Here is a 13,082-nt window from a genome sequence, read left to right as displayed (position 1 = left end):
GACAGAGCTTTGTCATCTCGTTGTAGCTCAAATGCTTGTTTTTGTCAAGTGAGTTTGAAACGAGCTGCTTTTAATCCAACACAGCTTTGCACGTACATCGCCACATTTCCACTATGCTGTTATGTCATTCTCCACTGGTCTTTAATCTCCTCAGCTCCACTCACAAACATGCTTCAGCTCCCCTACACTCGACTGCTCACTTTTTACAAGACCAGTAAACTGCTCAAGCTCTTGACGTTTACGGCCTTGAGGCCTTCTGGGATGCTAAATATGTTTGATGCCTCTGGAGCTACTTTGAAAGTGTTCACATGTGTCAGGAAACAACAGGCCTGTGATGGCATCCTTGTTTGTCTTTATTTTTTTATTTTTTCTTTCCAAGGCCACTGATACCCCAGAGGATCGAAACAACCCAGTCCTGCTTTACAATAAGATGGAACTTGGTGACTTGAATGCCAACTTTACTCTTGAGGTTGATTCAAAGGTAAGAAAAAAAAAAAGAAAGTTGTGCTTTACTACTCTTAATTTTGTTACCCAACTTAATGATTTGTTTTCTCCTTCTTTATAACTTAACCTCAAGGTATTTGACTGGAGTTACTTCACGGCTAAGATCATGAATGCGGTGAACATCAGCATTCCTGACTCTGAGAAAATCATAAACTACTCTCCGAACTATTACAGAAGACTCAACCTCGTATTGGCCAAATATAATAAGAGGTTTGTTTGTTCACGAGTCTGTAGGTGGGATTGTGTTCATCCTTGTGGGGGTAGGAGCACATGGTATGCAATAAAAACAGCTGGGCAGTCTCTTTAATCATGTTTTCTTTACTCTCAGGGATCTGCAGAACTACATGGTGTGGCGTTTTGCTATGAACATGGTGGTGGGCCTGAGCAGAGCTTACAGAGACACCCGGAAAGCTTTCCGTAAGGTATACAACCATCGCTCTGAAGGTGACTTTGAGATGGCTAAGCTCACAGAAACCAATCCTGCCTAACCAGCTGGATGAGTTTAAGATGAGGGGATGAATTACTGTGAAAGTATTTTAACTTTGGGTTTTTTAATTGGTCGGTTTAAGTCCGACTGTTAATTTAAGCCACTATTGTTTTTCTTTTACTTAAATTGTTCATACTAAATTGCATATTTCTTTTTTGTATATAGATTTTTTTGGTCTAATTATCAGACTGTACTGTGAAATTTGCACTGAAACTTGTTCAATTACATTGTGATTGTTCTAGAGGCCAGGATCAGTGGGTACCAGATCCAGTCCTTTTTTTAGAATAGAAATCCCATAAATAGTACATGGGGTGGATTTGTATTGTGGTTTTCCACCTTTTTCTATTATTTCAATTCTTAATTGATCCCATTCCCTTATTCACACACTCATAGTCTCCAATGGCAGTGCAACAGGAATTGAACCTGAAAACCTGCGATTAGAGGTTGCTGCTCTGCCTCTGCACCACTGCCCCTCATGCTGTGGTTTGATTATTTGGTTGCCTGAGGGGGGACAGAAATGCAATTGTAAATAATCTTAAAGTGAAACTAATTTTAGCACAAGAACAAACTTGAGTGTTAAGATTTCCAAGATATCAAAAACTGGTGTGTCAGTTAGTTTTTTTTGTCATTAGCTATTTGGTGATTTGTGTTGTTGCTGAATCTCAACTTCTACCATAATGGATAACTTCAAGAGAAACAAGCTTGGTAGCTGTAGGAAATCTAGAAGTTCAAAAACAATCGACAAGTTGAATTGTAAATTAAAGGATGGAAAAAAAAACTTCTTGTACATTTTTCTTCATAAAATCAATTCACACAGGTGAACATTGACTATAAGTACATTGTCATAAAGTTGAACCATTGTGCATTTAATGAATAGTCTCATATTATCACAAACTATTTTTTTTCTTGTGAACTGACCTGGTCTAAGTTATTAACCAGTTTTTTTTATTTAAGACTAATTTCAAGCATATTTTTTATGGACAAAGGTTGCCCTTCAATTTTGGTTTTTACTAATCAAAGTTCACTTCATTGTAACATTTGTTGTTTAAAAAAATGGTCTTGATGCCAGAGTGTCGGCATCCCTTATTAGACCAAACCTGTTGACAATATCTTCAATTTTAAGAGTATGTGTTTTGTATAGAAATAGAAATATAGAAATATACCAAGTTTTTGAATAGAATTGCTTTTATCGACCTGTTTCTTTCAAGCTGTGTTAAAGGAAAAGCTAAAGATGTTAGAAGGAATCTAACAAGAAATGTTTTAAATACAGTTTATTTCTGCTGGGCTGTGAGTGGTCCCTTAACTCACAATCTCTGAATATCAATGAACTTTTGAGCAGTTCTCTGGTTTTCTATAAAGTGTTGCCCAGTGGATTGATATTTCACCTAAAGGCTCTCAACCAAATATTGCCTTGTTACAAAAAAGAATAAAATTCTCTCAAAAGACATCATTGCTATTACTCCTCCACCTATTACTCAGTCTTTTAGTGTTCACCTTTTATCCTGTTGTTGTCCAAAGTGTCACGGTGAGTTTTGTAACAAATATGTTGACAACTTTGTCTGCCATATATAATTTAGGTACTTTTTCGTGTTTGCTGCAGGCGCTGTCTGGCACAACATCAGAAGCAGCTGTGTGGAGACAGTGTGCGCTCTATGTCAACAACAACATGGACAACGCTGTGGGACGGCTGTATGTACAGGAGGCCTTCTCTGAAAAGAGTAAAGAACTGGTGAGAAAGTTGGCTTTGGACTGCTTGATGATTGTACAAAAAAATGTGAGTTTATAAAAAAGTAAAAGAGCACCTGCAGGGAATTGCAAAAATAGTCCACATGCTCATGTATTCTTCTTTTTATGCATTCAGTATGAAGTGTGCCTTTGTCCACTGTGTGTGTGTGTGTGTGTGTGCTAGTTTTGGCAGGTGTCTGAATATGTTCTTCAAATTCTGTGTGTAATTACGAGTATGTCAGATTCCGCACATTTCAGTCATTCTGTGGCTGCGTACCTACTCTGGCATGAACTTCTCCAACAAGCGCTTCTGTGTCTGGATAAATGAAAATCAATGTGCAGCTGCTGGATCCATTTATTATATATCACAACCTACTTTCTCAAATGTCTGGCCATGCAGCATGTGTGCAAGTTGTCCAGCAGCTGGCACACGGCTGGTACTCCCCACGAGCCCCTCTGCAGCAGCAAAGCAACAGATCAGCACTTGACTTCAGATTTTCAATTTTTTATCATAGCAGATCATTTTAAAGTGCTGCCTGCATGGAAAAATTCAAAACCAACCGTTTTTCACTCAAATGATGACAATAAAGCCCAGTAGCACAGCAATATTTTACAGCAGAGAAGCTTAAAAAAAAAAGTATTCCTATTTTCAGGTCATAGCTGGGTGTGGGTGATTAAGCAGTATGCCACGCAGAACCTATACTCACCCAATCTAGCATCTTCGTTTCTAGTCTGATCCAACAACAGAGCAAACCCACTGTTGACCACTAGGCTGTTTTAGTTTTATAGGACAGCAGTTGAATTTGTCTGTGCTTTATTGTTATTACACTCTGGTGCTGGAGGTGAGGTGCTCCACTTGCACTCTGGTTTGACATTTGAATTTGGGTCCTTTCGACACTCTGATTTCAAGTTGACACTAATTGCCTACTCTTAAAAAATGGGGGTTGAGGTTATTTTTATGCAGTTTGTCTTTAAAAACTGTTCTAATCAGGGCTGCTGGAAAGGGTTGTGATGTTTGAGTCAAACAAGAAATGCTTTTTCAATCACTTCATCTTGTGAAACACATTTTAATACTTAAAAAATATATATATGATGATAATATCTTGAAAATAAAAATGTAAAGGTTAAAGAACTTTTTTTTTTATTTTATGTGGGGGATACTAGCTTTTTGTTTATTGATCATCTTAAAATAGATTCTTACATTTGGCTGAATGAAGTCTGTCCTAGAATAAGTGCAGAATGTAAGGAAAAAAGATGCTTAAACCTTTTGAGTCATTTGGAATGATGGATCCAGCTGAAGCATACGCACATAATCCACTCTGCAGTCAATGTAAATGACCATCCATACCAGGAACAAACCTGTCAGAAAAATACTTCCAATTTAAGTTGAAAATTTTGGTTGTATTTACAAAAAGATTCGATGAAAACTTCAAAAAGTCGAACCATAAATACTAAAGGGAGGGGTACTCATTTTTTTTTTTTTTAAGTTCATTTTTTACTTTGGGTTTTTTTGTCAGGTGGTTTAACTTTCTGTTAAGGTTCACACAAAGACATTTAGTGAAATCAAAATGTTTTTAAGATTTTTTTTTTTTTTTTTTTTCTTCAAGTTGCCGTTTAAGGTCCTACAGTTTGGATTTTCCCATTTAAGTTTTTTGTAGATTTTACCCTTTGATTAATTTGTATGTACTTAAACTGGTTCAAACTGTTAAAAGTAGTTTCTGTCAGACTGCCATCAGGGACTCCTCAAAGACCCGTTGTAAGGGGTGTAACAATTCATTTCAACAATTGAATTTATATTGATTTATATTGCAATTTGTGGTTGCTGATGCAACTAATTGTCATTATTGGTTCATTTTAAACTGATTCGATCCGATTCACTGACCTAGAATCAATTCAGGACATCTTTGGGAAAAAATGAAACAATATGTCTCGGATAAATACCTGTGTACTAAACAGTGCAGGTAAATCTTTCTAATTTCTTGCAAGATAGTAAAGTGTAAATTAAATATGTGCAAACAAAGTAAACAAGAATTATTGGCAAATTCATTCATATTTTAGTTTCATAAAGTTCAGCACCATGTTGTTTTTCCACATCAAAATAATACAAAGGGAACATTCTACCACACTGTAAGGTCACATGTCTGTAAAATTCATTGTTTCCACACATTGAACTCTAATGATGGATTCATCATTTTTTACTGCCATCACTTTTGTTGTCCGCTGTGACCGTCAGTTGGTAGTATTTACGTTATAGTTGCATTAACCTACCATGCCTCAATCCAAATATTTTCCTATATCTATATAATCAATCAAATTCTGAAAGTATTTTTAAAGCAGGTTGATTCGATTAACAATTTGCCGTAGACTGACTGACTGTAGGAATATAAATCGATTAGACCAAGTCGATGAATTAATCCAATCCTGCAAAATGCAAACGACCAGTTTGAATCATGAATTGTGGCTGCTGCACCAGATGTTTGTTTTTGTTTTGTTTTTTTAAATGGTGAATTGCGGTGTGCAACAAATCAGATTATTCTAGGTCTATTAATCTTTATTTTTAGAATATTAAAAAAAGATTCTATCCTGTATTGGCACCTGTTTTTGGGGATACTTGGTTAAATCTTTTGTTTTTGGCATCTAATTTTTCAGAACAGTGGAAGGTCTTGCATAGATGAGCAGTTTTTTTTTTTTGTTTTTATCAATAACTTATTTTTCCATGTCTGTGTGGTGAGGTCAGATGGAGGAGATGATTAAAGACATTCGGGAAGTGTTCATTAGTAACCTGGATGATCTTTCCTGGATGGATGCAGAGACAAAAAAGGCAGCCGAGGAGAAAGTATGAAATGAATCGACAACATTCAATAATTTTCTTCTGAATACCTGATTATGTTAACTTACCTTCCATTTTTCATGTGCGTAGGCCCGAGCCATTCGTGAACGGATTGGCTACTCCGACAACATCATGGACGATGAATACCTCAACAATGAGTACAAAGATGTAAGTCTCTTTGAAAAGATGCTCCATAAATGTTTTCCATCTTTCATTGAATTTGTGCAGCAGAATACAGGCTGGCTTCATTAAAGCCACATTTTAGTTCTTTGAAAATATCCCAGCAAACTCTCTGCTTTCATGAGGTCTGCCGGGTGAATGTATGACCAAGTGTTGATGGCTCTCATCACTGTTAATCCTCCTATTTCTGTGTGGTGGTGCCAGCTGAGCTACAATGCAGAAGAGTACTTTGAAAACATCCTACAAAACCTGGAGTATGTGCAGAAAAAACGCCTCCGGAAACTCAGAGTGAAAGTCAACAAAGATGAGTAAGTTTTCTCAGAGGGGTGGATTTAATAGGTCTGGTCCAGATGTGTTGAAATTAAAAGCTTCAGTGTGAAATTGTGAAATCACCAGTTCTAAATGACTCGGTTTATGATGCATTTGCTCCGACCCGCCCGCCACACTATCTGCTTCACTTTTAGCTCGGTGCATTTACTCGCCCACACAAACTCCTACTCACGTGTGGAGTTTATGATTGCAAAGCAGAAACTCTTAGATTGGCCAAGGTATTAATAGCTACAGGCTAATTTTAATGTCTTGTAACTTTTTCTTTTTGGTCCAGTTTGGTTTTGCCCCAGTGCGCCTCAGACACCATCATTTAATTCCACCGCTCTTTATTTTTCCAGGTGGGTAACTGGGGCTGCTGTCGTCAATGCCTTCTACTCAGCCAGCAAAAATCAAATAGGTATTTCACCTCTGCATGGGTGAGCACATTCAGTAGGAAACAAAATAATGCAATTCAGTATTTATTTACCTTTTATTCTTTGGTCAGTCTTCCCTGCAGGCATCCTCCAGCCCCCTTTCTTCAGCAAAGGCCAAGCTAAATCTCTTAACTATGGAGGCATTGGCATGGTAATCGGTCATGAGATCACGCATGGCTTTGATGACAATGGTATGATTTTCTCCTCTGTCGCTCTGCTCGCCACTCCAGGGGATTTTGGCAGATTGAATTAATCTTTGGGGGGGAGAAGGGACTTTTATTTTGTAACTGACACGGCTTCAGAAAAAAGTTCTTTGTCATTCCATTTATGCGTTCCACCTCAGGACACAACTCGCCACGCTCGTGTGAAATTGTTTTTCCACTTCAGGGATGTTTACTTTAATACCAATAATTGCCTCAAACATGGGTGAGATAAATGTCTGCAGGGTTTAAATTCCAATAAGACACTGGATGGTTTTATTTTTCTTGTTGTCGTTTTGTTTTCTTGCCTTATCTAGTTATTGCACCTTTTCTTCTTAGGGCGCAACTATGACAAGGATGGTGACCTGAAGGACTGGTGGACACCAGACTCCACCCACAGATTTCTGGAACAGTCAAAGTGCATCGTTGATCAGTATAGCAACTTCTCTTGGGAGCTGGCCAATGGACTACATGTACATTCCTGCAAATACCATCTCCCCTTTCTTCCTGTCTCAGTCTTAAAAGCGTTGACATTTTCTGACATTTTTCCAGATGTTCTTACATTCCTTGCATTGCCTCATTTACCGGCTTTCTAGTTGCATTTTCAGCCTTATCTGACTGTCGTTTTTCAATCTGTAACTGAGTACTGCAACATCATCTCCTCTCCGCTTCAGGCTTCTTTATTATTTTCTGTTGACATGTAAGAATCTTTGCTTCTCTTGGTCTATACTCATCCCTCTCATTCTTTGGAACAATGTTTCCTTTTATCCTCAAGGAAATGATTTTAGATCTCCAAAAAAATTATTTATCTGACATGCCTGATAGCTGCAATTTACTAGAATACAGAGAAGTATTCACTCACCCTCTGTTCTCTGTGCCCCCCCCAGTTAAATGGTAACAACACCCTCGGGGAGAATATTGCTGACAATGGAGGGATCCGGCAGGCGTACCAGGTATGCAGTTGAAAAGAGGAGTTGCATTCTGGTTCATTGATTAAAGTCTTGAGTCCTATTTTATCATTGATTTTTCCTTAGGTTAATTTTTTCCAGGTAACTGACTAGTTTGCCTAAATCAGTTACAAAAGACGACAAATTACATTTGTAAGGGACATGCATTTGTAGGCTGAGAGGCAGAGTATGATGGAATTGATGGAAAATTTGCCAAATCCTCTGCACATTTTGATTTATTTTTGAGCTTCATGTACCCCTTAGTGATAGGGGTGTACGTCTGAACCTGTGAGATTGGACCCTGCCTCTGTGGTCACAAGTTATGAAGGTGGTGCAGCTTCATGCTGGTGTTTACTGCTCTCGGCAGCTCTCGTTCACGCGACCACTTCCAATGAAGGCCATCACTATGTCCGAATTCTTTCCCTATTCACTTTTATTCACTATGTAGTGCGTTTGTCATTTTGTAGTGCTGTCCGAATCTACAATTCCAGCATAGAGTGCCCTTAAAATATCCTAGAAGTCTTTGTGGAAAAACTAGCATGCATCAATGCTCACTGCATTGGCGAATACAGACCAGAATGCACTGTGGTCGAACAATTTTTGAAAAAAAAAAGCTTAAATGTAATTTTTTAATAAACCGTCCACATTTTCATCATCAGAACACAGTGGAAAAAACTACAGACGTTGAGAAATGTTCATATTTATTCGATTTTGTCTTGGTGAATACGGTGACGTCATATCGGTTGTTTAGAAAAAGAAAAGTAGTGACCATGGTGTCTGAATTGCTTTTAAAATTCCAGGGCACTATAAAGTCCCGCACTGTATAGTTTTTTTAGTAGTTGGGAATTTGGACATATATAAACGCATAAGCACATTTTAGGTTTGCACACTGAGGCTCCTTGTAGATAAATCAATTAGATGTCAAATTAACAAATTGTTCAAGGCTTATTCAATTAATTCATCAAACCAGTAAACGGCAAAATAAGCAGTTTCGCCTTGCTAGAGAACTTTTGGCAAATTATTGACAGGCAAAACCAACAATTGCATGATCTTTATAAATGTGGAACTTTTTAATTGGACAATAACCAGGCTTTCCTACTGAACAGTTGTACAAAAAATACTATTCCAAACACAAATTTTCTTTTCTAGTGTCATACTTAAATAAAATATCAGAAATGTCTTTCTCTAGGATAAACTTTGCTGTGATAGCATAATCTGGATGAACGAGATCTCTCTGACATGGAAATCGCCAGTGTCCTTTTATTTTGATTTATCAATGACATCATTGTAGACATAATCCATGATTTTTGAGGGATAACATTGTCAAATCTTAAGGCCTACAAGAACCATGTGAAGGAGCATGGGGAGGAGCCACCGCTGCCTGGTATTGATCTTTCCCATGATCAACTCTTCTTCCTGAACTTTGCTCAGGTAATTTATGGGTATTAAAAAGTAAACGCACACAATGGTGATCTTTCTAAGAACCTTTTTTTTTTTTTTTTTTGCATTAGTTGGAAATTAATCGAAAACACGCATTTGTCACTGAGTTTGATACTCCTGAGGAAATTTGAAGCTCATGGCTTGATCAACCTATTATGTGGGACTGATACATGACATTTTAGACGTGCAAATCGCACAAGTAGTACAACACTTGTGAACCAAAGTTTGAGTTTAGTCTGTATTTTATATGTGTAACACCAGTGTGTTGTGATTCAAGGTTAAAATGTTGTTGCTGCTTTCCATATTGACACAATTTATAAGAAATGCTCTATACACTGAAATGCGGCTTAAGCCTCGTCCCTTTTCTGAAGTGTGTTCCTGTAGGTCTTGGTCACTGACGTCTTGATCGATGGTTCTTTATCCAGGGTTTATTCTTCTTCTTATCCTGCCTCCAGCTGTGAGCACTATAAAGCTGAAAAAAAAGGATTGTCATTTTCCTTTATAAAAAACATTTTTTTACTAATTGGACAAGAAAATGTTATTTGCATAACACATTTTGTGTACAAAAGCAATGTGAATGTTTAACATAAAACATCACAGGAAACATTAATAAAAAAGATTGATGAGTGATCTTTAAAATAAAAAATGTAAAGGTTAAACAGAATTTTAAAGTAAGCTTAATGTTACTGAATGCAAACTCTTGAATTAAAAACTAGTCAAATGCAGCTGTGAACAGGTGAGTCTTTAACCCGGATTTAAATAAATTGAGTTTAAACAAATCTGTGTGTCATCTGCATAGACATGATAACTAAGGTTCTTTATAACCTGGGCCAGTGGGAGAATGAAAATGGTAAATAGAAATGGCCCTGGGATGGAGCCTTGGGGAGCTCCACGTGTAATTTTTCATGACGTTCCTTGTTTTACTGTGATGTGAGTAAAATAGGATGTTTTTTTTGTCATTAAATTGATGTATAGAGTAATCTGTGTTTTTAAAGATGAACTTCTCTTCTCTTGTAGGTGTGGTGTGGAACACATCGACCAGAGCAAGCAGTTAACTCTATCAAAGTAGATGTGCACAGTCCAGGGAAATTCAGGTGAAGTCAATTAAACATTTTTTTCACCTCACATTAAGCCTGAAGGGCTGTCAAATGATGGGAAAACAAATTGTAAAAGTTTTAAATGATTTTCTTTAGTCTTTCAGAGTAAACTATCACTGTTAGCTCGAGGTGCTAGCTTTGTGGAGAAAGTGTTTGTATTAGCCTGGGGGCGGAGCAGACTCTTCCTGAAAGGGGCTGTCTCACCTTGTGATGTAAGCATGTGAGGACCCACTTGTTTTCGTGGGTATGGGAGGTGCTGTTGTTTAGAGCGCACCTTAGGGAATACTCAGAAATGAGTGATCCAAGTACCACTTTGGGGTTCTTTATAGTTAGGAAAGAACATTATAATATACTTAAAAGCTCAAAGTAGATTTGAATGAAACACTGTTCACAGAATGTTTCAGATGAACATCTGAGTTAAACTCTAGCATTTTGTCTGTTTTTCAGGGTACTAGGCTCCCTACAGAATTTCCCAGAATTTGCCAAAGCGTTCAGCTGTAACAAAAGCAGCTACATGATCCCTGACAATATCTGCCGTGTGTGGTGATCTGAGGATCTCTGGGATGGGGTGTCCCTCCCTCCTGACTGCTGGAGCACTCAAGTATTTCTAGTGTGGTGGAAGCAGCAATTAGCCCTGTACTGGATGGACCATGGCTGGTGGACTGACACTGCAGTACGCACTTCATCTAAAGACAGCAGCAGACTGTACCTTCTTGGTGGACGAAGCACTGTTTTCCCTCTTTTCTTTCCAACTCTGATACGAAAGTTTATTAAAAAAAATCCCAAATATTATCATGCTGACTGGATACAATCAATTTTTGATCTTTTTTCTGTTTTTTTTTCTTTTTCTTTTTCTGTTTTTGACAGTCTTGAAAACTGATCTTGCCAGTGTGTTTTCAAATGCAGACATGACTATCAGTAAAAAAGCTCTTCAAGTGGTTGGCAAAAGTGGCAGACAAAAGATGTAATCAACCCACTGGCATATGAATACACACCCACTCACACTCATACATGCAACACTGCTGAACCGCTGCATTGTATGTGGGACTAAGCTGTTCAACTCTCTAAACCTCAGCTGCTTTCAGCCTCTATTAACATGCAGATACAGTATGTGTTCTTGTGATGTTCTTTCTTTATAGAACCAGAATATTTTACAGAAAATCTCAATTTTATTGAAAAGACCAGAAAAGTGTTTTAGCACAGTGTTTTCACAGTATGTGATTCAACGGTGCAGTTAATGACTATTGCAGTTGACAGTTGGCTGCTGTTCAGTAGCAGAATGACGATAATTAACCAAAATGAAGTTTTTGCCTTTAAGATGACAGCTGGTCATGAATCACCAAAATGACAATCTACAGTTTTAAGAGCCTTTTTTTCTTTGTCCTTTTGGATGAAGTTGTGTTCCTGTGTGAATGTTTTTTTCTATGTTCCAGCCTTGGTAAATCATTTATCACTGCCTACTTTTGTCAAGTTAATTAGTATGCCTTACAGTTACAGCCTGTGTGAATTTTAGGATGTCTAAGAACAAAGGAACGTTATTAATGTTTAAGCAGTTTGGCTTTTTTTTTTTTGCTTTTGCTTGTTACATAACCATATATCCATGTAACCATCTCCACACCAGTCTGTGTGCTAGCCAGCTGAGTGCTAGCAAAGCCAAACATTGCAGGAACACAGCAGGAAGTGCTCAGCTGGCTCTCCAAAATAAGAGGCCTAAAAACACCAATTAAACTGAATAATTACCACACATCGTTTATATTTAATTAGTGCCAAAACAAGAGGTTATAGGCTGATTCAGCAAGAGGTAGCTTAAAGTCACTTTGAGTTACTGCTTGGATCATTGACTTCAATCAGCACCAGCTAGTTGCTTAGCAACCTAATGATTACAGGAGAAGTTGCGTTTGTAGTTTACTAATTAACAGACTTAAATATAAGTGCATTTGAAAACCGTTTGAACTATCCATCATTTTTAAAGCAACTTAATTTAGTCTGCAGCTTTTTTCAGATCTAAACAAAAGCAAGTAAAAACATGGTGTGTTATCTCCATCCATCACTATAGTTAAATACACATCAATGAAATATATGAAATTTAATTACAAATTAATGATTGAATGTGTACTTTTTTCACACACACAATGCATTTTTTTGATGATTGTATCAAGGCAGTGGATTCAGCAATCTCTGTGGCTTTATTTTCTTAACGGTGTAACAGGCTGTGATGCTGGGGTTTAAAATGAGAAAAAAAATGCCTTTTAATATAAAAATTTGTGCAATAAATTTTGTGCAGTGATCATATTACTTCTTCAAATAACACCCTTCTCGTCCAGTCTTTACAAAGCTCTTGTTACACTGGTCTTAAAAAAGCTTTTGTTTGTCTACTGTACTCTTGTCTTCAAATTCTCTCGCTCTTCATGTTCCGCTTCAGTTGTTTAAATACAGAAATACCTCAGTTGCCTGTATTTTAATACTTTATAACTGATCATCTTAAACTTGTTTATTTTCAAATAAATCTTTAAAATCAGTTGACAGATTTACATATTTTGTGCAAATATCTCTTTTTTTTTATTTGACTTTTTGGGGTTATAATTGAGTGAATCCTGTTCTTTCGTGTCATTGGTCTTTTCCAGGTTTAAACTTTTGTCAGTGTTTACTAACAGGTGAAGTCACAGACTGGCAGACGGTCTTTAATGTGCACCCGTGTGAGTTTCAGTTTTTCTTAGTGGATGACCTTGAAGGTCACCTTGATTGAGCTACTGCAGCCTGTGAAAATTGAGAACGGAGAGAGACACTTTTGACAAGAATCAAATTTGCAGTTATGTGTGTTTCTGATATTTAAAACAATATGTTGAGTTTTTGGAAATGTAACTTTTAGAACAATGCCTGTAGATGCCTTTGGAAGGAACTTCCCAATGAGGCAACTCACTACTGTTTC

General features: G+C 37.3%; 1 protein-coding gene across 2 annotated transcripts in view; it reads left to right on the top strand.

Annotated features, from left to right (window-relative positions):
* Positions 1-12,445, top strand: part of LOC112149225 (neprilysin) — a 42,688-nt gene extending 30,243 nt beyond the window's left edge. The window contains exons 10-23 of one of the 2 annotated variants that reach the window (XM_024276798.2): positions 380-481; positions 578-714; positions 833-926; positions 2,592-2,720; positions 5,454-5,552; positions 5,637-5,714; positions 5,931-6,034; positions 6,395-6,453; positions 6,541-6,660; positions 7,009-7,142; positions 7,557-7,622; positions 8,952-9,047; positions 10,074-10,150; positions 10,601-12,445. In XM_024276798.2, the coding sequence (XP_024132566.1) occupies positions 380-481; positions 578-714; positions 833-926; positions 2,592-2,720; positions 5,454-5,552; positions 5,637-5,714; positions 5,931-6,034; positions 6,395-6,453; positions 6,541-6,660; positions 7,009-7,142; positions 7,557-7,622; positions 8,952-9,047; positions 10,074-10,150; positions 10,601-10,700 (1,395 nt within the window). In that variant the 3' untranslated portion in view covers positions 10,701-12,445. The remainder of the gene's footprint in view (positions 1-379; positions 482-577; positions 715-832; positions 927-2,591; positions 2,721-5,453; positions 5,553-5,636; positions 5,715-5,930; positions 6,035-6,394; positions 6,454-6,540; positions 6,661-7,008; positions 7,143-7,556; positions 7,623-8,951; positions 9,048-10,073; positions 10,151-10,600) is intronic. The other variant, XM_036214764.1, reaches the window with a different exon arrangement.
* The last annotated feature ends 637 nt before the right edge of the window (positions 12,446-13,082 follow it).

Source organism: Oryzias melastigma, linkage group LG13 (assembly GCF_002922805.2).
Source record: "Oryzias melastigma strain HK-1 linkage group LG13, ASM292280v2, whole genome shotgun sequence".
Taxonomy (NCBI): domain Eukaryota; kingdom Metazoa; phylum Chordata; class Actinopteri; order Beloniformes; family Adrianichthyidae; genus Oryzias; species Oryzias melastigma.
This window is presented reverse-complemented; position numbering and strand designations above follow the sequence as displayed.